General features: G+C 47.5%; 1 protein-coding gene across 2 annotated transcripts in view; it reads left to right on the forward strand.

Moving 5' to 3' along the window:
- The window catches only part of myo1ea (myosin IEa), a 182,498-nt gene that overhangs the window by 43,218 nt on the left and 111,876 nt on the right, over window positions 1-27,404 (forward strand). For both annotated transcript variants that reach the window (XM_038814836.1, XM_038814837.1), the window contains exons 2-5: window positions 7,405-7,548; window positions 19,653-19,742; window positions 22,253-22,347; window positions 26,510-26,597. In XM_038814836.1, the coding sequence (XP_038670764.1) occupies window positions 7,405-7,548; window positions 19,653-19,742; window positions 22,253-22,347; window positions 26,510-26,597 (417 nt within the window). The remainder of the gene's footprint in view (window positions 1-7,404; window positions 7,549-19,652; window positions 19,743-22,252; window positions 22,348-26,509; window positions 26,598-27,404) is intronic.

Here is a 27,404-nt window from a genome sequence, read left to right on the forward strand (position 1 = left end):
TGTCCGCAAGCCACAACTCAGTCTTCAGGGGCTTTGAGTCCCTCCACGCCAATAGTATTCGTCGCCGAGCTATCAGGGAAGCAAAGGCCAAAACATCGACCTCTTTCTCCCCCTGAACTCCCGGGTCTTCCGAAACCCCAAAAATTGCCACCCCTGGACTCATCACCACCCTTGTTTTTAGCACCCGGGACATGATCCCCGCAAATCCCTCCCAGTACCCCCTCAGCTTAGGGCATGCCCAAAACATGTGAACGTGGTTCGCTGGTCCTCCCGCGCACCTAGCGCATTTGTCCTCTATCCCAAAGAATTTGCTCATCCGAGCCACCGTCATATGGGCCCGGTGAACGACCTTAAATTGAGTCAGCCCGAGCCTAGCACATGTCGCGGTCGAATTTACCCTACTCAGGGCCTCTGCCCACAGCCCATCCTCCATTTCCCCGCCTTAACCAAACCATGTTGACTGTTCTTGAATAATCCCTGCCTCTGCAAATGCAGATTGATTCTGTCTCTCACATTGCTTCCAATAGTTTCCCCACCAAAGGTTAGTCTGACTGGTCTGTAGTTTCCTGGTTTATCCCTTCCTCCCTTCTTTTTTAAAAATAAATTTAGAGTACCCAATTAAAGGGCAATTTAGTGTGGCCAATCCACCTAACCTACACATCTTCCGGTTGTGGGGGTGAAACCCACGCAGACATGAAGAGAATGTGTAAACTCCTCATGGACAGTGACCCAGAGATTTTAACCCGGCTCCTCAGCGCTGCCGTCCCAGTGCTATCCGCTGCGCCACATGCCACCCTCCTATCTCCCTCCTTGAATAATGGTCCCACATTGGCTATCCTCTAGCCCTCCAACAGTTCTCCTGTGGCCTGAGAGGAGTTGAAAATTATTGCCAGCACCCCTGCTATTTCCTCCCTTGCCTCACTCAACAGCCTGGGATACATTTCATCTGGCCCTGGATATTTGTCCACTTTTAAGCCTGCCGGACCACTCAGAACCTCGGCCGGGATTCTCCCCTACCCGGCGGGGCGGGGGGCTCCCGGCGTAGTAGAGTAGCGGCAACCACTCCGGCGTTGGACCTCCCCAAAGGTGTGGAATTCTCCGAACCTTTGTGGGCTAGGCCCGCACCGGAGTAGTTGGCGCCACGCCAACTTGCGCCAAAACCAGCACCAACGGCCTTTGACGCCCGGCGCCGGGGTGGTCAAAAGGCCTTCGCCGGTTCGCGCATGCGCCGCGCCGGTGCGTCAGCTGCCGCTGACGTCACCACCGGCACATGCACGAAAGGGGGGTTCTCTTCCGCCTCTGCTATGGTGGAGGCCGTGGCGGCGGCGGAAGAAAAAGAGTGCCCCCACAGCACTGGCCCGCTCCGCCGATTGGTGGGCCCCAAACGCGGGCCTGGCCACCGTGGGGGCACCCCCCGGGGTCCGATCGCCCCGGACCCCGGCGGCCCGCTCGCGCCGCCGATCCTGCCGCCACCAGAGGTGGTTGAAACCACGGCGGCGGGATTGGCCTCTCAGCGGCGGAACTTCGGCCCATCGCGGGCCGGAGAATCGCCGCGGGGGGCACGCCGATCGGAGCAGCGCGATTCCCGCCCCCACCAATTCCCGGGTGGCGGAGAATTACGGCCACGGCGGGGGCGGGATTTCTGCCGGTCCCGGGCGATTTTCCGACCCTGCGGGGGGTCAGAGAATTTCGCCCCTCATCTCTGTCTATGTTAATTTCTTAATTTTATCACAATCCTTCTCCCTGATTTCTTTACCCACACTGTCCCTCTCAGAAGTGAACAACAACGCACCATATTCATTTTGAACCCTTCCTTTGCCCACCCCCGGCTCCACACAAACATTACCACCATGGTCCTCAATGGGCCCTGCTCTTTCCCGAGTTATCCTTTTATCCTTAATGTACTTGTAAAACAACTTAGGATTTTCCTTTATTTTACCTGCCAGGACCGATTCGTGTCCCCATTTTGCTCTCCCAATTTCCTATTTAAGTTCCTTCCCTCTTGCACTAATGGAGCAGCACTTAAAATATTTCAGCGATAACCTGGTACGGTTCCAAATGGGACACTGATAGCAAAGGTAGCCCATTCCTTGTATTCATTGTGTAATTCATTATCTTTCCATAACACAATGTGTATCGCAGCAAGGGACCCATGCCTCAGTATTTCAGTGGAGATGATCTTTAGTGCGTCATATGTTTTTGAGTGAAAACATTTGAGGCCAGATTTGCTCTTCATCCACAGCTAGATTTCTAATGATTGCTAGCATTACATTTTCTACCTTTCAAATTGTCTGTGAGAAAATGTACAGATAGATAATTTTGAATACAGTGAACACATTAATGATATATTATTTTAAATTTTAGACTACCCAATTCATTTTTTCCAATTAAGGGGCAATTTAGTGTGGCCAATCCATCTAGCTTGCACATTTTATTGGGTTGTGGGGGCGAAACCCACGCAAACACGGGGAGAATGTGCAAACTCCACACGGACAGTGACCCAGAGCCGGGATCGAACCTGGGACCTCGGCGCCATGAGGCCACAGTGCTAACCCACTGCGCCACCGTGCTTCCTCGTTTATGATATTTTGACTCCGCTTCTTAACTGTATCAGCTGCTTTCACGATCTGAACTTTTAATATGTTCTTGGCCAAACACAAGGTGACTGATTCGTTGTATGAGCCATATCTTACATTTAAAAATGATTTGTACGTTTCCACAAAGTTGGCAACAAAAGTCTGGAGTGGATATGTGGATATACGGGGCTACACCCCACCAGCACACCAGCTGATTTGGCTTAAAGTGGCACAGAGCAGGGATCAATCCCCAACCTTTTGAGGTCTATCTACAAGCTGATACTTCAGAGCCATTGGGTGTGCATGGTGAAGGTTTTTTTTAATGTTGATCCCTGTTATAGTTTGGGCTTCTTCCAATACTTGTTACCTTGTTACCTGGAATAAGTGCAAAGGTCTGCGTCCATAGGCAAGTCTTTGAACCAATGCCGGACCTTCTGCTTGGAGTATCTGGGCTAACATCGTCCCCAGATCAACAGGTTCGATTCCCGGCTTGGGTCACTGTCTATGCGGAGTCTGCACGTTCTCCCCGTGTCTGCGTGGGTTTCCCCCAGGTGCTCCCGTTTCCTCCCACGAGTCCCGAAAGACGTGTTTGTTGGGTGAATTGGACATTCTGATTCTCCCGCTGTGTACCCGAACAGCCGCTGGAATGTGGCGACTAGGTACTTCTCACAGTAACTTCATTGCAGCATTAATGTAAGCCTACTTGTGACAATAATAAAGATTATTACTATTATTATTATAATATGGCGACTCAACTCCTGCGTGAAATCTCTCCAAACAAGTGGAAAATGCTATCCTAACAGACCATTTTCTGCATGCCAAATATCAAAAAGTAAAGTCATATTATAGATCATATTATAGAATTTATAGTGCAGAAGGAGGCCATTCGGCCCATCGAGTCTTCACCGGTCCTTGGAAAGAGCACACTACCCAAGCCCATGCCTCCACCCTATCCCCGTAACCCAGTAACACCACCTAACCGTTTGGACACTAAGGGGCAATTTAGCATGGCCAATCCATCTAACCTGCACATCTTTGGAAAGTGGGAGGAAACCAGAGCACCCGGAGGAAACCCACGCAGACACGGAGAGAAAGTGCAAACTCTACACAGCCAGCCACCCGATGCCGGAATTGAACCTAAACCCTAGAGAAGTGAGGCAGCAGTGCAAATGTAAAACAAATGATCTTGCTTTAAAAATCTCATCTCAGTATTAAAAATATTTTTCTTGTGCCAAAATAACTCAGGATCTTCTGTGGTGCAGTCATGTAACATGCACACACCGTCGGATTGCTGAACCATGCCTTGGTGAAACCTGTACATGTCTTGGAACCAGCTGAACTGAGCCAGAAGAAGACCTTCTGCGTTTAATCCCAGTTTCTGGCTACAGAACTTTAGTCCTTAGCAAAATTCTTTGGTTCATTTCAAAGAGCCAACACCAACAGGAAGGCCTGAAAGGCCTCTGTCTGTGCTGTGAGATTCCATGAGGACTATCACTCAGGAATCAGAATTAAGGCAAAATGTAAGGAACTGATTGGTTACTGGTCATTGGCAGGAAGCTCCAACATCTGTTTTAACCATCTGACTAGCTTTTGAAAGATGAAGCAGCCTTTTGATAGTTCAGCCATTCAGAACAATTGCACAGTGACTATCTCTGTATATGAATGTATTAAAAGCTTAAGACATTTGGGAACTAGTCTGGGTCTTTATAATAAGACATAAACAAAAGGCAAACCCTCTCACTTCAGTGTCAAACTCAGATGATATATTCTATCCTTTCCAAATGCAACAAAGGTCACCGTCACAGAAGCCATGACTATATGCGGGGCTACACCCCACCAGCACATCAGCTGAGTTGGCTTAAAGTGGCACAGAGCAGGGATCAATCCCCAGCCTTTTGAGGTCCATCTACAAGCTGATACTTCAGAGCCATTGGGTGTATTTTAATACTAAGGATGATTCCGAACCCTTTTTAAAAAGAGGATCCAATTCTTTTCTTCCCAATTAGCATGGCCAATTCACCGACCCTACACCTTTCTTTGGGGCTGTGGGGGTTAAGACCCACGCAGACACGGGGAGAATGTGCGAACTCCACACGGACAGTGACCCGGGGCCGGGATGGAACCCGGGTCCTCAGTGCCGTGAGGCAGCAGTGTTAACCACTGTGCCATAGTGCCGGCCAGGATGATTACTGCTGAAATATACAGTATATGATTTGAAATGAGGTTGACCTTATGTTCCATGGCAGTACCCCAAAGAGTGCTGAAGGTCGTACTTATCCAACAGTGTATTCATTCCGATCTGATAGATGGAAGTTCTTCTCCTTTTGCTATCAGGATTCTAAATGAGACAAGTTACAGCATTATCTCTCCACTTTCTATTGTTCTAACATAAGCCAGCAAAAAAAGTATTTATGCCCGAATAGCTCTTTGTTCAGAGTCTAAACTCTCCATGTTATTGTAGCTGATGAGCCTGTTCCTAACTTCAAAGTGGCAGTGAGTTTTCAAAGCTGATGTGTGTATGCCTGCACCTAGTACCCAATTTTGTTTGAAGGGGTAATTTAGTCAGGCAGGAGAGTGATGCATGCAGACCCTGCCACCTTACTGTCTCTGTCCCATTTAATCTGGGGTAGGAAGGCTCACGGATGGCCTTCCCACAGGAACGTGCCACAAGAGAAGCCTAAAATGCAAACCTCTGTTGGGGTTGCTTGCAGGATGCCTGCGGGCTGGGGGTGCCTTGTTCAAAAGCGCTCAGTGCGCAAAGAGATGATATTGGGCAGAACAGTGGCGCAGTGGGTTAGCACTGCTGCCTCACGGCACTGAGGACCCGGTTCGATCCCGGCTCTGGGTCACTGTCCGTGTAGAGTTTGTACATTCTCCCCGTGTTTGCGTGGGTCTCACCCCCACAACCCAAAGATGTGTAGGGTAGGTGGATTGGCCATGCTAAATTGCCCCTTAATTGGAAAAAATGAATTGGGTACTCTAAATTTATTTTTAAAAAGAAATGATATTGTGCTCTCGAAGGTTCTCGAACTGAGAGGCAAAACCCCCTCCCCCAGCCGGTTACCTAGATTAGATTCTGTCTATTGTGTCTGAATGTGGAACAGTGGCATCTATCAGCCACTTAGTTGTAATTCCAGAGTAACTCCAGATAGTTGAGGGCATTTGACACTCACATGAACATTTTTCACTGAAGTATTTACAGTTTATGAAGAATGTGTTAATTATCATACAAATACATTGTTACGTCTAAAGAGTTTATAAGTATCATTCATAAGAATGCTACTTCGAACTGAAATCAGTAACTTAGAATCCCTTCAGTGCAGAAGGCCATTCGGCCCATTGAGTCTGCACCGACACTCTGAAAGAGCACCCTACCTCGGCCCACTCCCCCACCCTATCGTTGTAACCCCACCTCAGCTTTTGGACACTAAGGGGCAATTTAGCATGGCCAATCCACCCAACCTGCACATCTTTGGACTGTGGGAGGAAACCGGAGCACCCGGAGGAAACCCCACGCAGACACAGGGAATAAGTGCAAACTCACACAAGGCCAGAATTGAACCCAGATTCTTGGCGCTGTGAGGCAGCAGTGCTAACCACTGTGACGCCATGCCACCCACGTAGGACATGAAGACATATACTTAAACTGGTGAGAAAAAGTTTTAAAATGGATATTAGGGAGGATTGTATTTCCTCAGTGATAAATGTTCAGAATAATTTGCTAGAGAGGGAGTAGCAACAAAAACTTTTCTGGTGATCAAAATGAGGTTTTACGGGCAGCGTGGTGGCGCAGTGGTTAGCATTGCTGCCTCACGGTGCTGAAATCCCAGGTTCCATCCCGGCTCTGGGTCACTGTCCATGTGAAGTTTGTGCATTCTCCCCGTGTTTGCGTCGGTTTCGCCCCCACAACCCAAAGATATGCAGGGTAGGTGGCTTGTCCGGCTAAATTGCCCCTTAATTGGGAAAACATTAATTGGGTACTCTAAATTTATAAAACGAAAATGAGGTTTTACAAGTGGAGACTATGTACTGGACGGAAGAGATAAAGAGTTAAATTATTGCTTCTCCTTCCTGAATATTCTAGTCTTCTTATCGAATCAAACCTTTCCAGTTCTATAAAAAGAAATGTGGGGCCAGCATTTATTGCCCATCCCTAATTACTCTTGAACTGAATGGCTCATTAAGCTATTTTAAGAATCAGCCATATTGTTGTCGGTCTGGAGTCGCATGTAGGCCAGACCAGGTAAAAGCGGCAGATTTCCTTCCGCACAGGTTTATTTTGTTCATTTTATTTTTATAAATTTAGAGTACCCAATTCATTTTTTCCAAATAAGGAGCAATTTAGCGTGGCCAATCCACCTACCCTGCACATCTTTTGGGTTGTGGGGGCGAAAGCCACGCAAACGGGGGGGAGAGTGTGCAAACTCCACACGGACAGTGACCCAGAGCCGGGATCGAACCTGTGACCTTGGTGCCGTGAGGCAGCAGTGCTAACCACTGTGCCGCCCGTGCTGCCCTCGCAAAGGGCATTGGTGAACCAGATGGGTTCGCTTTTATGACCATCAACAACGGTTTCATTAGACTTTGAGTTCCAGATTTTTTATTAAATTCAAATTTCACCATTGGCCGCGGTGCGATTTGAACCCATGACCCCAGTGCATTACCCTGGATTACCAGTCCAGTGACAATAATACTGCTATGCTACACTTTGCCACCTCCTCTCAGTTCCAACGGCAATGGTTACACTTGTCAAAAACAAATGAGTTGAGGGAAGGAATGTTAACCTGGTTCGTGAGTGTCCTCTCATCCTTCTCTTTCTTTTCCCCAGGGGAGTAAAGGGCACTACAGGTATCACTGGCAGAGCCACAATGTCAAACAGAGTGGAGTGGACGACATGGTGCTCCTCACGAAGATCACAGAAGATGGCATTGTCGACAACCTGAAGAAGCGATACATGGATGACTATATTTTTGTATCCTTTCCAAGCCTGGCGTAAAATCCAGGCAGAGAACGAGCGTAAGAAGACAAACAGGTTTGGGACGCCTCCATCACTTGCCACTTCGAGCTTTCTAGTGGTTCCCAACCTGTGGTCCATGAGAAAGAACTGCAGGTGGTCCATGGGGAGTGGAGGGTTAATGCAATTCTGTATGTATCATAATCGATGTTACATTATTATTCGCAATGTCATTTGCTTCACAAATATCCTTGTGTAACATAATCCGCAATGTATCTGTGAGTGTGCATCATAACCTATTAGAAATAGCTGCATTTGAGGGCAGCACGGTTGCTCAGTGGTTAGCACTGCTTCCTACGGTACTGAGGACCCGTGTTCGAATCCCGGCATCGGGTCACTGTCTGTGTGGTGTTTGCACATTCTCCTCGTGTTTGCATCGGTTTCGTCCCCACAACCCAAAGATGTGCAGGGTAGGTGGATTGGCCACACTAAATTGCCCCTTAATTGGAACAAATGAATTGGGTGCTCTAAATTTTTTTTTTTTAAGTAGCTGCATTTTTAATACCCATTCAAATATAAATTTGACCCCCACCAGCCGTAGGTTCTGTCAAAAATAATGTTTAAAATGGCCTGCGCACGTTGTGGTCCACAAAAGCTTTTGTTGACGATCTATGGGCCGCATAAAGGAAAAGGTTGGGAACGGCTGTTCTATAATCAATTATAAATAACTCTCGGCATCTCCGAAGAGCCATTGCTGCCCATCGTCAGTCAAGCCTTGCGTTAGCACTGATCATGCAGCACTCACTCCCTTCCTGTTTTTGACTGGCCTTCAAATCAAGGGAGAAGATTCATTTTCCTTGGCAACGAAGAAAAAAAACTGTTCTGTTTAAAATGATACTCGCATGACCTGAGATTCCAGCTATTGCATAAATATTTGCCCTTATATCTGTGCCTAGACCAAATGTTTTCCTCCCCCCAAGAGTAAAGCTTTTGATGCGGAATGGGAGCGGGTTGCTGCTTGCAGTTCACAGGATGTCCTTGATGTGATTGCTTGCCTATGGCTGGCGTTTACATCACAATAAACTGGCACTCAGGCATCCAGCAAAAGCCTTAACGAGAACACAATTTTCAAAGCACCTCTGTTGACTAATTAGGCTGTTTTTTCTGTTGACCAGCTCACGTAATTAATGCATTTTTGAAAAACAAAGCGCTGTCTTTATTTGATTCATTCAAACCAACATTCGAAAAATAGGTCCAGGTGTCTCCTCGGAGAACCAATTCGACGTTTGTTGCTCTTTTCTTCTCCTCCCCCATTCACTTTAACGCAGCTCCAATCCTGATGAAAGGAAATGATTTCCAATTTACGTATTGTAATGGGGAGAAAGCTGCGATTATCTGGCTCATGTGGCCAGCTGCTGACTGCAGCTTTTGTTAATCTGCAAGGTTAGCCAGCGAGTAGCTGCATTCTGCAGAACAATTCCAATCTTTATTTTATACTGAGCTATATTTTCTCAGCTGCGGTACAGCTTCAAATCCACTGGATTAGGAGATTATCTACCAGGATTCCCTACTCCTTCATAGAAGCATAGAATCCCCTACAGTGCGGAAAGACCATTCAGCCCATTGAGTCTGCACTGACCCTCTGAAAGAGCACCCTACCTAGGCCCACACCCTGCCCTATCTCCAAAACCCCACTGAACCTTTTGGACACAATATAGCATGTTTTAATAAAAAGATATGGCCCAACCATCTAACCTGCACATTTTTGGACTGTGGAACGAAACCGGAGCACCCGGAGGAAACCCACACAGACACGGGGAGAACGTACAGACCCAACACAAACAGTCGCCCGAGGCTGGCATCGAACCCGGGTCCCTGGCGCTGTGATGCAGCAGTGCTAACCACTGTGCCAGCGTGCCACTTCCGACTATCCAGAAACCGGTCCGAAGGAGGGAGGATCAAACCTGGCTATGATGCCCTTTCTGGGCAAATAGTTTGGTCACCGTCACTGTCAAGACTGAACACAATTGCATGAGATACCAGAAGGTGCTCAGTGTTCTGGGGAACACTGCGGAAATACAGACAGGAGAAGGCAGGGAAAGAAAATTCCGAAGAGGGGGAAAAGTATGATCAGTATAGCTCTTCATTCTGCACTCCATCGTTAACTGTTGAACATTCAGTTCCTAATCAACAGGGAGGTCATCGGAGGCGTACACACTTGGGTCAGTTCATCAATTCAGTATTCCAACTTTCCCCTCATCATGATATCCAACTGACTCTCAAAAGATCTCGGGCAGGATTCTCCGGTCTGCCAGCCCCGTGTTCCTCGGCATCGCGCCCTCGTCGGAGCGGGATTCTCTGTTCCCAACACCAGCCAATGGGATTTCCCATTGCGGCCACCCAACGCTGCCAGGAATCCCGCGGGCGTGGGTGTGCTGCCGGCGCAATGGAAAATCCCGTCGGCGGAGAATCCCGCCCCACCCATGTTTTCTTGCTGTAACTGGAATTAACTTGACATCACACTTAATTGGATCTAAAGCGCTTTGGAACGCCCTAAGCATGCAAAAGGTGAAAGCCTTATATTTGTAAATATGGGATGATGATGGTGTTTTCTATGAACAGTGGTGCCATTTTGAACTTGTTTTTCTGCCTTCATTTTTATTCTCCACACCACATACCAATCACTGGTTTTTTTTTTTTTTTTTTAAATTTAGATTACCCAATTAGTTTTTCCAATTAAGGGGCAATTTAGCGTGGCCAATCCACCTACTCTGCACATTTTTGGGTTGTGGGGGCGAAACCCACGCAGACACGGGGAGAATGTGCAAACTCCACACGGACAGTGACCCAGAGCCGGGATCGAACCTGGGACCTCAGCGCCGTGAGGCGGTTGTGCTAACCACTAGGCCACCGTGCTGCCCCCCAATCACTGGTTTAAAAGTGCGGCCTGTTAATCTACCCCAAGCCTCTAATGATTGCCCTCCTGAACTAGTTGCTCGGAGGTCATCGGAGGAGTACACACTTGGGTCTGTTGACCCTGCAGTTTTCACACTTCCTGGGGGAATTGCCTTCTCACAGTGGCTGCAGGAAGATGTGTGCAATGCACAGAGGTGCACGCAAATTTATATTGATAGCTTGACAGCGTGTGGGAAGGGGGGAGAGGGACATCAATGTGAGACACTTAGAGGGCGCTTTTCGTTTTGCTATCATTTTATGCTTTTAACACTAATTCAAAAAAAATGACACACATGGTAATATCAACACAGGCAACATCTGCCCGAGTTCAAAGGAGTAGGCCAAGGATTGGCCATTGACTAGGGTTGGGGTGTGAGGTATTGAAGTAATGGAGCAAGGCACAACTTTCCTAGTCTGTGCGCCAACTAAATTCTGGGCGTGATTTGACGGGACAGAAACAGAGTCCCATTTTGGATGCGTTTAGAGGGCTGTTTCTCACCACTTGCAGCACCAGGGAAGGCATTGCTATTTAATGGCACTTTGCTGGTTATTTGGCCTCGGTGAGGAACGCCCCACCAAGACCGCACTTACAATCATTCCCTGCACTCATGAGCTCAGCTCGCCAGTGCAGAAAAAGTACTCGTGGATCGGGGCGCCTTTTTTAAAGCCCGCCCCGAACTTTAGTTGGCACACAGACCAGGAAAGTTGTACCTCACTTCAATACTTCAATACCTCGCCATTTTTAAATACCGCCCGGACCTTCCGAAGCCTCCGGAACTCCCCCCTCCTCCAGTCCACACAACCTATCTTTTCAGCTCCTTGAGCCCCCCCCCCTCACCACACCTCTTAAGGGCAAGGCACACCCAGGCCCGGTCCCTGGCGCAGGCAAGATGTTCAGGTATCAGCAGGAGTGCAAGGCTACCATCCAGCCTAGAACCTGACTGCCCAGGGGTCTCCAATAGCCTGGGAGACCCCCCCCCCCCCAAGTGCCTTTATCCCTGGTCCATGTTTGTGTGCCATGGCAGGTCGCCCAGGTGAGGCCGTTAGTTCCCGGGCCCCAGGAGAATACAGGGCGAACACATATTTTAATCTGTATATCTTGATCTTGCCCAGATCGTGATGCCTCGTGAGGTTCCGTTAAATCTCGCAAGGTGTATCGAGTCACCTAATTGGGCGCCAGGAGGAAATTAAATTACGTCCTGACTTTCTGCCTCTATATTTTTACTCTTTATCGTTTTCAGCAGTACTTATGTAAGTTCGAGGTATTTAGGTGGTTAGTTCACTGGCTGACACAGCAGTTCTTCTTTCAGTCAAATGTTCTGATGGTCAGGGGCAGCACGGTGGCGCAAGTAGTTAGGCACTAGGTTCAATCCCGGCTCTGGTCCCAGGTTCAATCCCGGCTCTGGGTCACTGTCTGTGTGGAATTTGCACATTCTCCCTGTGTTTGCTTGCGTTTCGCCCCCAACCCAAAAGATGAGTAGGCTAGGTGGATTGACCGTGCCAAATTGCCTCTTAATTGGAGAAAATGAAGTGGATACTCTAAATTTATATATTTTTAAAATGTTGTGATGATCATTAAAGGGGAGAGTGTGCTGCCTGTGAAAGACACAGGACCATTCAAACATGTGGGAGATGGCGATTTGAAAACAATTTGCTTCTTGTGAAACTTCAAATGCTTCCATTCAGCAACATTTAAGACGTGTCCAGATTAGCTGAAAGATTTTAATCCTTTCCTACGACCCAGCGATTTAAGAAGTGACCCCCATTTTGCTGAGTTAAATTAAAGCAGGTTTATTCCCTGTGTGTGCTAAATAACCTCATACTGGCTCGTATTTGATCAGCTTATTTATTTTGTGTAAGCTTTCAAAGACTCGCAGATTGAATAGGCTGGCAGTCTGTGAGAATAAAGGCAGGGACACGTGAAATGATGTTGCCAGGCTGCGTTCTGCTGCCAGGGATTACAGCATTGGGACCATTGAAAGTGAACATTGTTTGTGGGCTGTCTGAGGTTTCATTGCACAAGCCAAACACAGTCACTTCCGAAAGAACCCTGGCGTGATCTTTACTGTTTGTATCTAAACACATTTGAGGTAAACATTCCGTGAATTTCATTGACCCCTGTCACATGACTTCGTTTTTGGCGTCACATCACTTCCTGTTCTTTGGAAGATGTTCTGGCATTAATGCGTGTGTTCGCCCCCTCTGCCCCTTTGCTGAAGGTGCTGCCCAGTTGGATGGTAGGGTCAGCAGTCTCGCCTCTGGGTCACACGATTCTGGGTTCAGGCCCCAATCTGGGACGTGAGCTGGCAAAGTGAGGCTGACACTCCAATGCGGCAACGGGGCAGTGCTGACTTCCGGGTCAAATGTCACATTGAGGCTACGTCTTTTGTTTGGGTGGATGTAAAAGATCTCATGGCGCCATTTTGAAGAAAATCGTGGGATGGGGGGGGGGGGGGGTTCCTCCCTGTAAAGATCTACGTTCCTCCTCAGTCAAGATCACAACAAATTGTCATTATTACTGTTTGTCAGAGTTTTCTGTGTACAAATTGGCTGCTGTGTTTCCTACATTGTGATAGTGACTACCCTTCAAAAGTACTTCATTGGCTGTAAAGTGCGTTGAGACAGTTGTGCTGTATAAATGTGCGTTCAGACAGTTGTGCTGTATAAATGCGCGTCTTTCTGGATACAACTTCACAGGAGGCAGCAGCATTTCTTTCATGAGTCCAGTCAGTGAGCCATGCCAGACTATTCACCCATGGCGGTCCTCGCTTCTGAGTGCAGAGTCTTTTCTTCCCCAATGTCTAATCTTGCAAACTTTAGATAGTGAGCAGGAGCCAGGATCTCCGCTCTCCGCTCTTTCTCCCCCCCCCCCCCCCGGCCCAACCCCCAAAATCCCTCATCCAGGAAGTCACGCCCAACCCATGATGAACGGGGATTAAATCTGGGAACATCTTTGGACCTTCATACCCATCTGCAGTGCACTCACACACCAAGGCATACAAGTGATTCCCATAATTATTTTTAGACCATTTTATTTTGCTGGGACAAATTGGTGTCCATTCTACCATATTGTATAGGTGTAGCTTTAGACACCCACAACTCTCTCCCAGTGAACCAAACAGGGTCACCCCGGTACATTGTCCCTGGTGTCCAGTACAGGATGGCAAGGGATCAACACCGTATAACCCCGTTAGCTTTTCTAAAATTAATTAATGGGATGTGGGTGCCATTCATCGGGCCAGCATTTAAGAGTGTGACAGATTTCCGTCAAGAGACACTGCTGAACCAGAAGGGTTTTTACGACAATCAACGACGGTCACCATTAGGCAGCGCGGTGACGCAGTGGGTTAGCCCTGCTGCCTCACGGCGTCAAGGTCGCAGGTTCAATACCAGCTCTGGGTCACTGTCCGTGTGGAGTTTGCACATTCTCCCTGTGTTAGCGTGGGTTTCGCCCCGACAACCCAAAGATGGGCAAGGTAGGCCACACTAAATTTCCCCTTAATTGGAAAAAATGAATTGGGTCCTCTAAATTTATAAAAAGGGAGAGAAAAATAGGAGAAAAGAAAAAAGAATGGTCATCATTTCGACTTTTAATTCCAGGTTTTTATTGAATTCAAATTTCACCATCAGCCATGGTGGGATTCAAACCCAGGTCCCCAGATCTGGCCCTGGGTTTCTGGATTACTAACTGATTATCTGGTCACTATCCCATTGCTTTGGGCTGTGCAAAACCTGGGCGGCGTTTCACACAATGCAACGTTGACTACACCTCAGAAAGCACTCCTTTCAGCTGTCCAGCTCCGAGGTGCCCTGAAGTGGCAAACGGCGCTTTATGAAGGCAAGGCCTCCCTTTTAGGGTGGCATGTGGCGCAGTGGTTAGCACTGGGGACTGCGGCGCTGAGGACTCGGGTTTGAATCCCGGCCTTGGGTCACTGTCCGTGTGGAGTTTGCACATTCTCCCCATGTCTGTGTAAGTTTCACCCCCACAACCCAAAAGATGTGCAGGTTAGGGGAATTGGCCATGCTAAACTGCTTCCTAATTAGAAAAAAATAATTGGGTACTCTAAATTTTCGGAAAAAAGGTCATGAATGCAAGTTTGTTTATCATCAGGGACGGCACGGTGGTGCAGTGGTTAGCACTGCTGCCTCACGGCGCCGAGGACCCGGGTTCGATCCTGGCTCTGGGTCACTGTCTATGTGCCGTTTGCTCATTCTCCCCGTGTCTGCGTGGGTCTCACCCCCACGACCCCAGAAGATGCGCAGGGTAGGTAGACAGGCCCCTTAATTGGGGGAAATATAATGAATTGGGTAGTTTAAGTTGAACAAAAAAAAAGTTTGATTTTTGTCTGGAGAACGTGATGGAAAGGAAATCAGCAATAGTCGTTTTACCCAGGCGAGGTTGCAGGGCGTGTGTGCAGGTTGGTGATAGCCCCATAACATTGCAGACTAACACTCGTGAATCATTCCAAAAGCAGAAATCCACAACAGGAACCTGATGTTCCCGGTCTCCTCCTGGATTAAAATGTAACTGGGGTGCCCCGTACTAGTGTCAGGCCAGAATTGTACCGACAAACCACCAACGCAAACGCCCCGTACTAGTGTGATTCTCTCATATAGGGTCAGAGAACAAGACTATCATTATTTACATAGACATTGGACTCCGAGAAAAAAGCATGAAAGCAATTTGTACTGAATTATTCTGCAGACAGGTTTTGAGACTATTTTTAAAAGGGAAAAAAGGCTGTTTCTTCTGAATTGCAATGTTGTAATTTCAGAGGTAGCGTTTCTGGCAGGCAGATTGGTTACATTGGAATGGAATACGTCTCGAACATTATTCGTTCACTCGTTTAGAAACAAGTACTTCTTACTGAATATGCTTTTTAATATCACCGTGATGTTTTTTTTGCCCTAACTCTCTTTTCTTTAGGGACTTGGTAAATTGGTGATGACTTTGAAGCATCTTTTGGAAATGGCACTGAAATTGTGGATGGAATTTCGTGCAGGCGACAAGAATCAAGTGTTGCCTTTCAACGGGAAGGCCTTCCTGAATTAAGTGCCATTGGACACTTAGCGAGGCAGCATAGAGCCTTCCCCAGGACCCCAGGGGCAGAAGTTCAACTCGCCAATTGGCAACAACCAATTTATTTATGTGATGTGGGCGTTGCTGGCAAGATCCGTATAGATTGTCCATCCTTAATTGTCCTTGAGGAGGTGGTGGTGAACAACTTTCTTTTTAAAAAAAATATTTAGAGTCCCCAATTCATTTTTTCCAATTAAGTGACAATTTATCCTGGCCAATCCACCTATTCTGCACATCTTTGGGTTGTGGGGGTGAAACCCAAGCAAACGGGGAGAATGTGCAAACTCCACACGGACAGTGACCCAGAGCCAGGATCGAACCTTGGATATCGACACTGCGAGACAGTAGTGCTGACCACTGCACCACCGTGCTGCCCATGAACCACATTCTTGAACCACTGCAGTCCATGTGGTATTGTTCACCCACTTCTGTTAGGAAGGGAGCTTCAGGATTTTGACCCAGTGACAGTGAAGGAACAACGATATATTTCCAAGTCAGGATGCTGAGTGGCTTGGAGGGAGAACTTCCAAGTTTTCCCATATATCTTCTGCACTTGTCCTTCTAGATGGTAGTGGTCGTGGGTTTAGAATTTGCTGCCTAAGGAGCCTCTGTAAGTTCCTGCAATGGTGGGAAAAGGATAACACGGGCTGTTTGGGCCAGCCAAAGATCAGAGGGGCTGGTTTAGCTCACTCGGCTAAATTGCTGGCTTTTAAAGCAGACCAAGCAGGCCAGTCGCATGGTTCGATTCCCGTACTAGCCTCCCCCGACAGGCGGCCGGAATGTGGTGACTAGGGGCTTTTCACAGTAACTTCATTGAAGCCTACTCGTGACAATAAGCGATTTTCATTTCATTTCATTTTTCACAGAACATAGAACATAGAACAGTACAGCACAGAACAGGCCCTTCGGCCCTCAATGTTGTGCCGAGCCATGATCACCCTACTCAAACCCACGTATCCACCCTATACCCGTAACCCAACAACCCCCCCCTTAACCTTACTTTTTATTAGGACACTACGGGCAATTTAGCATGGCCAATCCACCTAACCCGCACATCTTTGGACTGTGGGAGGAAACCGGAGCACCCGGAGGAAACCCACGCACACAGGGGGAGGACGTGCAGACTCCACACAGACAGTGACCCAGCCGGGAATTGAACCTGGGACCCTGGAGCTGTGAAGCATTTATGCTAACCACCATGCTACCCTGCTGCCCCAAGGGTGGGGTTTGAGAGGTGGGCGGGGATCAACAGCATGGACAGGGGTGGTGGCTCTCTCTGCCCCCCCCCCTCCCCCATTCCTGATGCGGTGTCCCTTGACCAGGCTCTGTGCCTTTGAACAAGGGACCCCTCATTAATGCTAACATTAATGGTTAGATTGGAGAGGTAAATGAAGGAAAAGGAGTTGAAGGGATACGGAAATCGGGATATTTGAACATGATTAGTGCGGAGGAGAAATATCAACATCGGATCATTGGGCTGAGTGGCTTCTTTCTGTGTTGTAAACTCTCGAAGAGATGGCAGCTCTTTGGAAATTCATTGTTAATACCCATTGTGGGTTATAGACAAAGATACTGATCCGTTTCAGTTAAAGCTTTTATTTTTATGCCTGGAGGAAATGTTACCGTTCTCATTGAATAGAGTTCGGCTGGTATTCAGATAACATTCTGAATATAAATAGTTTATGAGAAACCTAAAATTAGGTTGCAGTCATTAATTCTTTCCTCACATGCTTTCTTGTGTACATACTGTAGATTGAGTTTGATTGTTAATATTCGGAAAGTGTTCTAAATCGACAGGTGTAAGGCAATGTGATGGCGATGGTTGTGACTCTCTGTGACTATTTTTTAACATTATTGTTGTTTGATCGGTGGAGCTGGGCGATCAGTAGACTGCTACAGCTCCTTGCCTATCATCTATTGCCAACAGGTGGAATCTAGTACCGCTGGAGTCTCCCGCTGAAGTCAGTGGACGTTTCAATGGTCGCCACGTTTCCCAGGTCCACCCCCTCTCCGTGACAGGGCCTTAAAATTCAGCCACACACACCTACTTCATATTGAACTGTTGTCAAATAACCTCCAGAGAGCCATACATTAGAACCCCTGCAGTGCAGAAGTGGCCATTCGGCCCATTGGGTTTCCACCGACCCTCTGAAAGAGCACTTGACCGAGGCCCACTCCCTCATCCTATCCCGTAAACCCTACCTAATTGCACAACTTTGGACCCGGAGGACGAGATCCAACAGCCAAGGTGCGCCTGAAAAGCAGCTCACCACGGCACGTCATGGCCAATAAAAGATGGGAGACCCCACTCCCAGGATCTACCCGGCTCGCAACGCCTCACGAGATCCAGCGCGGTCTTGTGAGATCCAACGTGATCTCGCAAGAGGTTACGATGTAAATTCCGCCCATTGTGGGCACGATCACTTTTTGACAAATCTGCATATTAGAGCGAGACGGCTAGCCTCAGTTTAATGAAAATGAAAATCGCTTATTGTCACGAGTAGCCTTCAATGAAGTTACTGTGAAAAGCCCCTAGTCGCCACATTGCGGCGCCTGTCCGGGGAGGCTGGTACGGGAATCGAACCGTGCTGCTGGCCTGCTTGGTCTGCTTTAAAAGCCAGCGATTTAGCTCAGTGAGCTAAACCAGCCCCTAATGTGCAGATTCCCGAGGTATCTGAGGCTTTGGTATTCATCCCCTTCGTCTCGGAGACCTCGTGTGAATGTCACTGGTCCCCAGACGGAACAGTATTCCCACACATGCCGTTCCGTCTGGTCTCCGAGTGGGGATCGGAGGCCCCCAGCTGCATGCCCTTTGGGAAGTGGTACCCTGGCACTGCTGGTACCGCCTGGGCATGCTGACAGTGCCACCTGGGTGCCAACCTGGCACTGCCAAGGTGCCCGGGTGGCACTGGCATGGGCGCTGCCAAGCTGTCTTTTTTTGCACGTGTGCAATCGGGCTGGGATTGCCCTGCGTAGGTGTTGGGAGAGAGGTGCAGGGAGAGGGGCGGCGGGGACCCTCCCATAGTGCATTCGGGCTGGGAGGGGGGTCACTTTGGGGGCCTCAGAGCCCCCCAGTATACAAAACAATATGCAGCCTCGGCCGAGCATTCCTCGCTGAGGCCCTTTATGGTACAAGTTGTATAACCATGTGTTTCTCAGTACTGCGGGCGCCGGGAAACACGCAGCTAAACCCAATCGCTACGGGACTTTGTTCCCATTTAGTTGAATTGAGCCCTCAGGGGCAATTTATCATGTCTAATCCACCCAACCTGCACATCCTTGGAGTGTGGGAGGAAACTGGAGCACCCAGAGGAAACCCACGCACACACGGGGAGAATGTGCAGACTCCACACAGTCACCCAAGGTTGGAATTGAACCCTGGTCCATGGTGCTGTGAGGCAGCAGTGCTAACCACTGTGCTACCTTGCCGTCACACTTAACCGGTATACAAAATAACAGTTTTGAAGAACAGTTATATTTGACTCGAAACATTAACTCTCTCCTTACAGATACTGCCAGATCTGCTGGGTTTCTGCCGCACTTTCTGTTTCTATAAAAAAAATAACCAGAGTCTGCCTTCATCGAAGGGAAGAAAATACTTTAAGGGACAAGGTGAACTTTAGTTTGGAACGTTACTCTGTTGAAACGTCCTCTCTGTAATGCAAATATTGTCCTCCTCGTCCATCTGCACCCCACCCCCTCCACTTCATCCTTCAGATCCTTCAGAGTCTCAGTGTATCAACAACCACAGCCCACAGTGAATGTGGGGACACGTCATATAATGGAGCGTGATGTAAATCCTTCGGAGAGGAATTGGATCAGTATTTGGCATTCAGACCAGGGAAAAGCACAAAATGACCCAGCAGATTTACTGCCCTTGTCAAATTCAGCACCCTAAATGTACAAATGGTCGTTTCATCCCCTCAGTAGAAAGTGTTGAACTCAGCCACCTGTTGTAAACTTCAGGTTTTTTTCCAAGGGGTTGCTTCGCATTGCGAGTCTTGAAAAATAATTTTTGTTTACCCCGCGCCACTAATTCCATCGTGATCTTAATGTCTTGTTCGGAACCTTAACCTGGACTGTGCAGACATATATCGGGCCTGTGCTTATCTCTGTGAACCCATTCAAACAAATGCCATACTTTGGAGAAAAGGAGATCGAAATGTATCAAGGAGCAGTGAGTATAATTAACGTGGGGAAAACATTGCGATTTTGTGGGGGGTGGGGGGGAGGTTTACAATAACAAAGGCAGATCTCACCCAGCTGCTCAGTTGATAGATGTGCCACCTGCTGTGGTCGTGACCACACACTGGCTAACAGAATCCCGGGATCAGTGCTTCTCCAAAATGCATCACAATTGACTGCAGTTCTCCCGAGGGAGGAGGAAGAATGGAGGGGGGCGGGGGGGGGGGGGGGGGGGGGGGGGATTCAGTCCCAGCTTCGGCTCCTGAGCACTCTCCGATGATTTGTCAAAATGGATGCATGTCGACATGTGCTGAGGAGATAGAAAACATAGAAAAATACAACACAGAACAGGCCCTTTGGCCCACGATGTTGTGCCGAACTTTTGTTCGAGATTAGGATTTCTGCTTTTCATTGTGAAGGTTCTTCCCTGTACTTCATACACGGTTATGTTAATAAATAATGGAAATCGTCCACCCAAGCATATGCCCCACGTGGTTGTATGGTTACATGGGGCTGGTTTAGCACACTGGGCTGAATCGCTGGCTTTTAAAGCAGGCCAGCAGCATGGTTCAATTCCCGTACCAGCCTCCCCGAACAGGCGCCGGAATGTGGTGACTAGGGGCTTTTCACAGTAACTTCATTGAAGCCTACTCATGACAATAAGTGATTTTCATTTCATTTCATTTCATTTGCCTCACACATGATTAAGAGTCATTTGAGCGAGAGGGCTGTCAACAGTAATTAAAGCATTATTCCATCTCAAGGTTGAAAGAGGGGCGGCACGGCTCACGGCGTTGAGGACCTGGGTTCGATCCCGGCCCCGGGTCACTGTCCGTGTGAAGTTTGCACATTCCCCCTGTGTCTGCGTGGGTTTCGCCCCCACAACCCAAAGATGTGCAGGTTAGGTGAATTGGCCAAGCTAAATTGGCCAAGCAGCATGGTAGCATTGTGGATAGCACAATTGCTTCACAGCTCCAGGGTCCCAGGTTCGATTCCGGCTTGGGTCACTGTCTGTGCGGAGTCTGCACATCCTCCCCGTGTGTGCGAGGGTTTCCTCCGGGTACTCCGGTTTCCTCCCACAGTCCAAAGATGTGCAGGTTAGGTGGATTGGCCATGATAAATTGCCCTTAGTGTCCAAAAATTGCCCTTAGTGTTGGGTGGGGTTACTGGGTTATGGGGATAGGGTGGCGGTGTTGACCTTGGGTAGGGTGCTCTTTCCAAGAGCCGGTGCAGACTCGATGGGCCGAATGGTCTCCTTCTGCACTGTAAATTCTATGAAAATTGCCCCTAAATTGGAATAAAAATTGGGTACTCTAAATTTAAAAAAATAAATAAATAAGGTGAGAAAATAGTAGAATTAATTTCAAAAACAGTTCAAATACTGTCTAGGAGGGGGATAAATTTAGTTTCACCCAAAATATTGCTCACCAGCCTGCAATGCATGTTGGAATGAGCTTGACGCAATGAAAAGAAACATCTCGAGGTAAACACAAAAAGGAAAATCCTACAGGGAGGTGGGGAAAGAGCAGGGGTGCGATGAATTGGACACCCTTTCAAAGGGTTGGCACATGAATGATGGCCCAAATGGCCTCATTCTGTGCTGTATCAAAATACAACTGCATTTCAACATGTTTTTTGTGACACTACAGAAGTGGAGTGTTGTGTTCGAGTATATTTGTGGCAGAACAAATCTGATGCTTGTTTCCGAGGCAGACAAAAAATTGGACATTGAACTCTTGAATAGCACTGGGATATTAACATGTCAATGTTTAACAGACTTGTACAAAGTATCCCTGTGTAAGATTTCCCTTTTTTTTGATCTTTACAGGAATTGAAAATCACAACTAAAGGCTGTGACAGTAAAATGTTATGGTTATGGGCGGCATGGTAGCACAGTGGTTAGCACTGTTGCTTCACAGCTCCCAGGTCCCAGTTCGATTCCCGGGCTTTGGTGACTGTCTGTGCGGAGTCTGCACATTCTCCCCATGTCCACGTGGGTTTCCTCCGGGTGCTCCGGTTTCCTCACACAGTCCAAAGACGTGCAGATTAGGTGAAGTGCCCTTAGTGTCCATAAAGGTTAGGTGGGGTTACGAAGATAAGGTAGAATTGCGGGCTTAAGTAACGTGCTTTTTCCAAGGGCCGGTGCAGACTTGACGGGCCGAATGGCTTCCTTTTGCACTGTAAATTCTATGATTCTATGTTATAAAGCAGAGATTGACTTACCCTCCACCCTGAATGCTAATGGAGCTCCTTAAATGGGTAATTAATGCCGAATTAAGGGCCCCAATTTGCCGTCAATGGCATTCACCCAGCAGCGGGATGGGAGTTGCCATGCCATTAAATTCTATTGTTCCTGAATTTCCTACAACTCCTGGTATTTAACCCACTCTCTCCAGATTCATTTGTTGGTCATCTGTTGTCATGGGGATAGTTTATTATTTGGATTTGTGACTCAGTTATTTCCATTTGGCCGCTAACATTACCCATTTCTCCATAATCCAGGCCCCCTATGAAAATCCACCTCACATCTATGCTCTGGCAGATAACATGTATCGGAACATGATTATTGAAGGGGAAAATCAATGTGTCATCATCAGGTAATGAAACTTGTGTATTTTATTGAAGCCGAATAATTAGAATGGGGGAAATTAATCCCATTTCCTCTTTTATTTAGGTTTCCGACTGACCATGTCACACAGGAGATCTTTAAAGCTTTTCTGTGGCCTTTCTCTGTAAATGACTCATTGTTATTGCCGTAACCCAGCACTTAGCAGCTGTAGCAGAGCTTGATTTCCTCACAGTTAGCTTTATTGCAGTGATATAATTGCTGTATTTGGTAAGCTGAGGATGAGTTTGCCGCCTTTGCATTATGTAGGAAATCAATAGTAATGTACAATGCTTGCACCTTAGTGCCTTTCTGATTACTTTGTTATCATCCTTAATGCAAGAGAGCTATTTCAGACCTTTTGTGTTCCCTGTTTTATGGACTTTGATTAATTATTCAAAGCATTAATTGCTGTGGTACCCTGGCAAGTTCAATAGTTTGCATTGCGGACCACCTCTCCCATCTCTTCAGCCTGGTCGCATCAAGTTGCTTTTGCACCGGTGTTGTTCTGCAGATCTGTGTCTGCCTGTGTTTGCATCTGGCTCCTTTGTCACAGTGGTAACACGGCAGCCCCAGCTTGCCTGCACCCATATTCTCACGACGCTGCAGGATTCAGCCTGTGGCGGACAAGGCAAGCGTTTCTGTCCCTGTTTTACAAAATGTTAATCACCCGGAATGAGAGACGTGCTCGCGCTGGATCCCATCCAGCTGTGCAGAGTGGCACTGTGTGACACCGGAGGAATTGTGTGCGTATTAACTACATTGACAATGCGTGCCTTGTTCTGAGGTCCCAGGGAAGCTCAGCCAGTTGTAAGGTTACTTGAAATTGGAGCCACCGACATTTCTAACATGTCCCCAGTGGGACTTTTTCTTAAATACGCACACACGAACTTTCTTGCATGTCCGTATATAATCAGTTTTGGTGCTGCGTATCTGTTTTCTGCGTTCTCTTGGAAGTATGCCAGACAACAAGAATGTAACCAAAAAACCTGTGAAATTCCACACTGTTGAATAAAAATGGATGGGAAGTTGTGTGAGGAACAATGACTGAAGAACTGTTCATTAATGATGTGCGGGTGGTAAATCTGAGCTAATTTTTTGGTTTAATCCTTTTGCAAATCAGATCTTTTTCCTTCTCTTTCGTACTTCTGTAAAATGAAAGGTCGCATTAGTATTGATTCAATGCTTTTGACGTTTAACGGCATCACATCAGCTTCTTTCTTCAACAAACAGTAACGCGCAATTATCCGATTGAAAGATCGTTGACCTGAAATTCTGGACTGGATTGTCAAAGAGAGTTTCGGAGCACGACACCCAGATGAATTCTGGTCCCAGCGTCAAGCCCGAGGCACGCCGCTTCACCAGTGCAATTTTTAATTGGGCAGGAGACCGGCTCGGTGCCTGATTAATGGCACTGAGCAACTCCGGGAAGAAATGAGCTGCCTGCCTGGTACCCTCGGCAAAGGCAGGCAGCAGCCATGTTGGGGGCTGTTGCTGCCTTGCGATTCGAGGCAGTTCATCAGAAGACGAGGAGGTCGAGGAGGGTGGAAAACAGCCTTGGTGGACAAGATTAGGAACTGCGCTTGTGCTGACGATAGTTAGCCCCACACTTTTGAACAATCATCAACTCCAACAAAACTTTCTTGCACCATGGGCTCAGCTGATAAAACATTGAAAATTACAGTGCCGAGTGGACAGGCCCCTCAGCAACCTTCTTAACGAGATCAAGGGGGCTTTGATCAGCAGTGACTGCATTTCCTATTCCCTCACTCCCAGCCGCCCTTTTAAAAATTCAAAGTTGTCCTGGAGTCATCGAGTTCCCGAGGTGGCTTCTGGGACCACAATTTTCCAAGCCCAACCACGGCGAGGTTCAGCCTCATGGTCCTTCGATAACCCAGCCTGTTAACTCTTTCCCTCTCCACAGAAACTGCCTGACAAGCTGTGTATTACAGCATTTTCTATCCTTATTTCCGATTTCCAGCCTCCGCAGTATTGTGCTTTCGTGTTGAAGCAATTATATGGTTCTTTCAACATAGAAACATGTCCCGAGGCACTTCAGAGATGCTTGCTCAGGCAATAATGGGTTCCAAAGCAGAAAAGGGGATATTAGAAAGGGAGGGAAGACAGAAGCAGATGAGAGGGAACCATTTACAGTGTCACCTAGCCTGAGGGCTAGGAAGAGAAGCTGGTTTATCGACAGCAATGTAAACACCCATCAATTTAGGAAGGCATAAAAAAAGGCAATTGATTTGCACAAGTGACAGTCTATTGGATATCATATTGGTATAGTTTTTTGTCCTCTTTATAAATTTAGAACACCCAATTATTTTTTTTTCCAATTAAGGGACAATTTAGTGTGGCCAATCCACCAACCCTGCACATTTTTGGATTGCAGACACGGGAGAATGTGCAAATTCCACACGAACAAGGGCCGAGATTGATCCCGGATCCACGGGGCCGTGAGACAGCAGTGCTAATAACTGCGCTACCATGCCGCCCCACTATTTTCAGCCTAATTCTTCCTTCCAACCTTCATGGTAATAGCATTCCATACTTTCCATTTGCGCTCATCGCCCCTACCCGTCTGTCCTTTGTTTGGTTTGAAGTTTAAATTCATGAAGCTTAAATTCATTGATTATCTGTCACGCAGGTTTTTCCGCTTTCTAAAGCCCTGCTTGTTCTACTCCAAAGCCAGCAAGTTTACTAACCATCTTACATAGACCTTCTGACTTCGTTCTGCAGATGCCATAGACCAGTGGTGGGAAAGCTGCGACCCGGGGGCTATATGCGGCCTATCTGCGTTCTGATTGCGGCCCACGAGATACTTTGTTGACCGTTGCCCACGCGCAGTGTTGCCACAATCCGCTGATTTCCGTCTGCGTAGTTTTTTTCCTACCAGGATGACTGAAGTGACACATAGGTAAAGCAAACAGCAAGTGAAGTGAGGTGCTTGCTGATTGCTCACAGCATTTACTGTGAGAGTCGTGCACTCCCTCCGTGTCCAAAGTCTAAACATTTATTTTGTTTTTACCATTTTACATTGGTAGTTCTGTTAATATATAAATGATTAAGCATTTTCCACAACTCGTTATTAAATATTCAGCGTGTATTAAATGTATTCAATCTTATTCATGGGGTCATGGTTAGTGAACAGGCTTGATTTCGATCTTGCGGCCCACTGAGATGAAGGAGGCCACCCATGAGGCCACTCACAAGCCTGGGTTGTCCATCACTGCTATAGAGGCTGTGATCATATTTCTATTCATGTAGGTGCCGTAACAGACTGGATCAAATGGAAGACATTTGTCAGAGTTCTGATTGCTGCGCTTGGAATGCCTTTTGAGTGTATTGACAGGAAGCCATGTTCTGAAGTTCAGGATGTGTTTAGTGGCGTTCAATCATCTCATTCAGGAACTCTTATGAGGCATGAGTCTGGAGCAGTTTACAGGGGGAAAGTTTTATTTTTATGAGAAACTTCAAGTACAAAATTGCAAAGAAATCACACCAGCATTTTGAAACCCATCACACCCTGAATTGTCTGTGCAAAACATACAACTTCCAAACTAGCCCATAATGGGAATAGAAAGCATCTAATCACGGCTCTGCTGTTTGTCAAGTTTAGCAACTGAGAAGCAAAGAACTTGGACTGATATAGGTCTTTATCATGTCAACATACAGGAAATTATTTTTTAAAAGTATATCCTCAATTGTTTTGGCATACACGGGTTGGGATTTACCGTGTGTTGTTCGGCAGGGGAGGTGGCGTGCCAGCGGGATCAACCAGTCCCGCCGTTGGCAATGGGATTTCCCATATTAATGCCACCTAATGATTTGGCTGGCAGGCTTACTGTAGAGTGAGCTATCAACGACCATTTGACCTCACCTTCAAAGTGAATGAACAGCTTCCGCGAGATTTTGCATCTATTTCCTTTTGATGCTGTTTCAGATGGCACACAAATTCCATAATTTATTTTCTCTTTGGAGCCTGCTTGCACTATCTCCACCTTGCTTCATGATAGTGTGGTCAAGCATAATCAACGATCACGTTTTATTGCAGAAACAATGATGGAGCCTGTTGCCCAACGCAGGCCACGTTACAATGGGCAGTGTATAAGTGCAAAGATTGACGTTTTCTCCTTTTTTTCCTCTTCCAGCGGTGAAAGTGGGGCTGGAAAGACGGTGGCTGCAAAATATATCATGGGTTACATTTCCAGAGTCTCCGGTGGTGGGCCCAAAGTACAGGTAAAAAGTTGCACCATTTTAGATCATAATCTACATTATCAGTTTTTCTTTTAATGTTTGGAGCAGGTGTAGAACATACAAGTTTGCCTAATATGCGAATATGCTGTTGTTGGCTGGCACCCCCCAAATTAACCTGGTTTATGCTGATTTCCTCTGACCCCAACATCTTAGGGCAGAATTCTCCCAAGACCCCAAGCGGCAGGTCCGCTGGTGAGCACGGTGGGAGAATATAGCAGGAGGGCCAGAAATTGGTTCCCACCGCCCCCACCGATTCTCTGTGACGCCGGCGGGAAATCAGGGAGGCGTGAGGCGCGTCGGGAATAACGTAGCGTGCAGATGCCGGAACTCGTCTGAACAATGCCTGGGGCTGCGTCCAGGATGGAGGCCGTCTGCAATTCTGTGGGTCAGGAGCGCATCTGCAGGTGCAGCTTCCAGATCAGGTGTGCTGAGCGGGGCCCATCGTCCAGACTCAGAATCCATCTCCATTTTCAGGTGGTCCGCCTGCTTCAATGGTGGGTCGGTGATGTTTGGTGCGGGTGTAGAACACACAAATTTGCCCAGTATGCAAATTTGCTGTGGTTCTAATGCACCCAAAAATTGATCTGGTTTATGTTGATGTCCTCCTGCCCCGTCAATGTGGGGCAGGATTCTCCCAAGCCCCCGCTGGGGGGGTTCGATGATGGGCACAGTGGGAGCATATAGTGGGAGGGCCTTTTCAGTATGGCGCACAGACACAATGATGTGCCATTCCCGCTACCGAATACAGCGCAAAACACCTGGGTGCACAATTAATGAGGTCTGGGCGAG

This window comes from Scyliorhinus canicula, chromosome 12 (assembly GCF_902713615.1).
Source record: "Scyliorhinus canicula chromosome 12, sScyCan1.1, whole genome shotgun sequence".
NCBI lineage: Eukaryota > Metazoa > Chordata > Chondrichthyes > Carcharhiniformes > Scyliorhinidae > Scyliorhinus > Scyliorhinus canicula.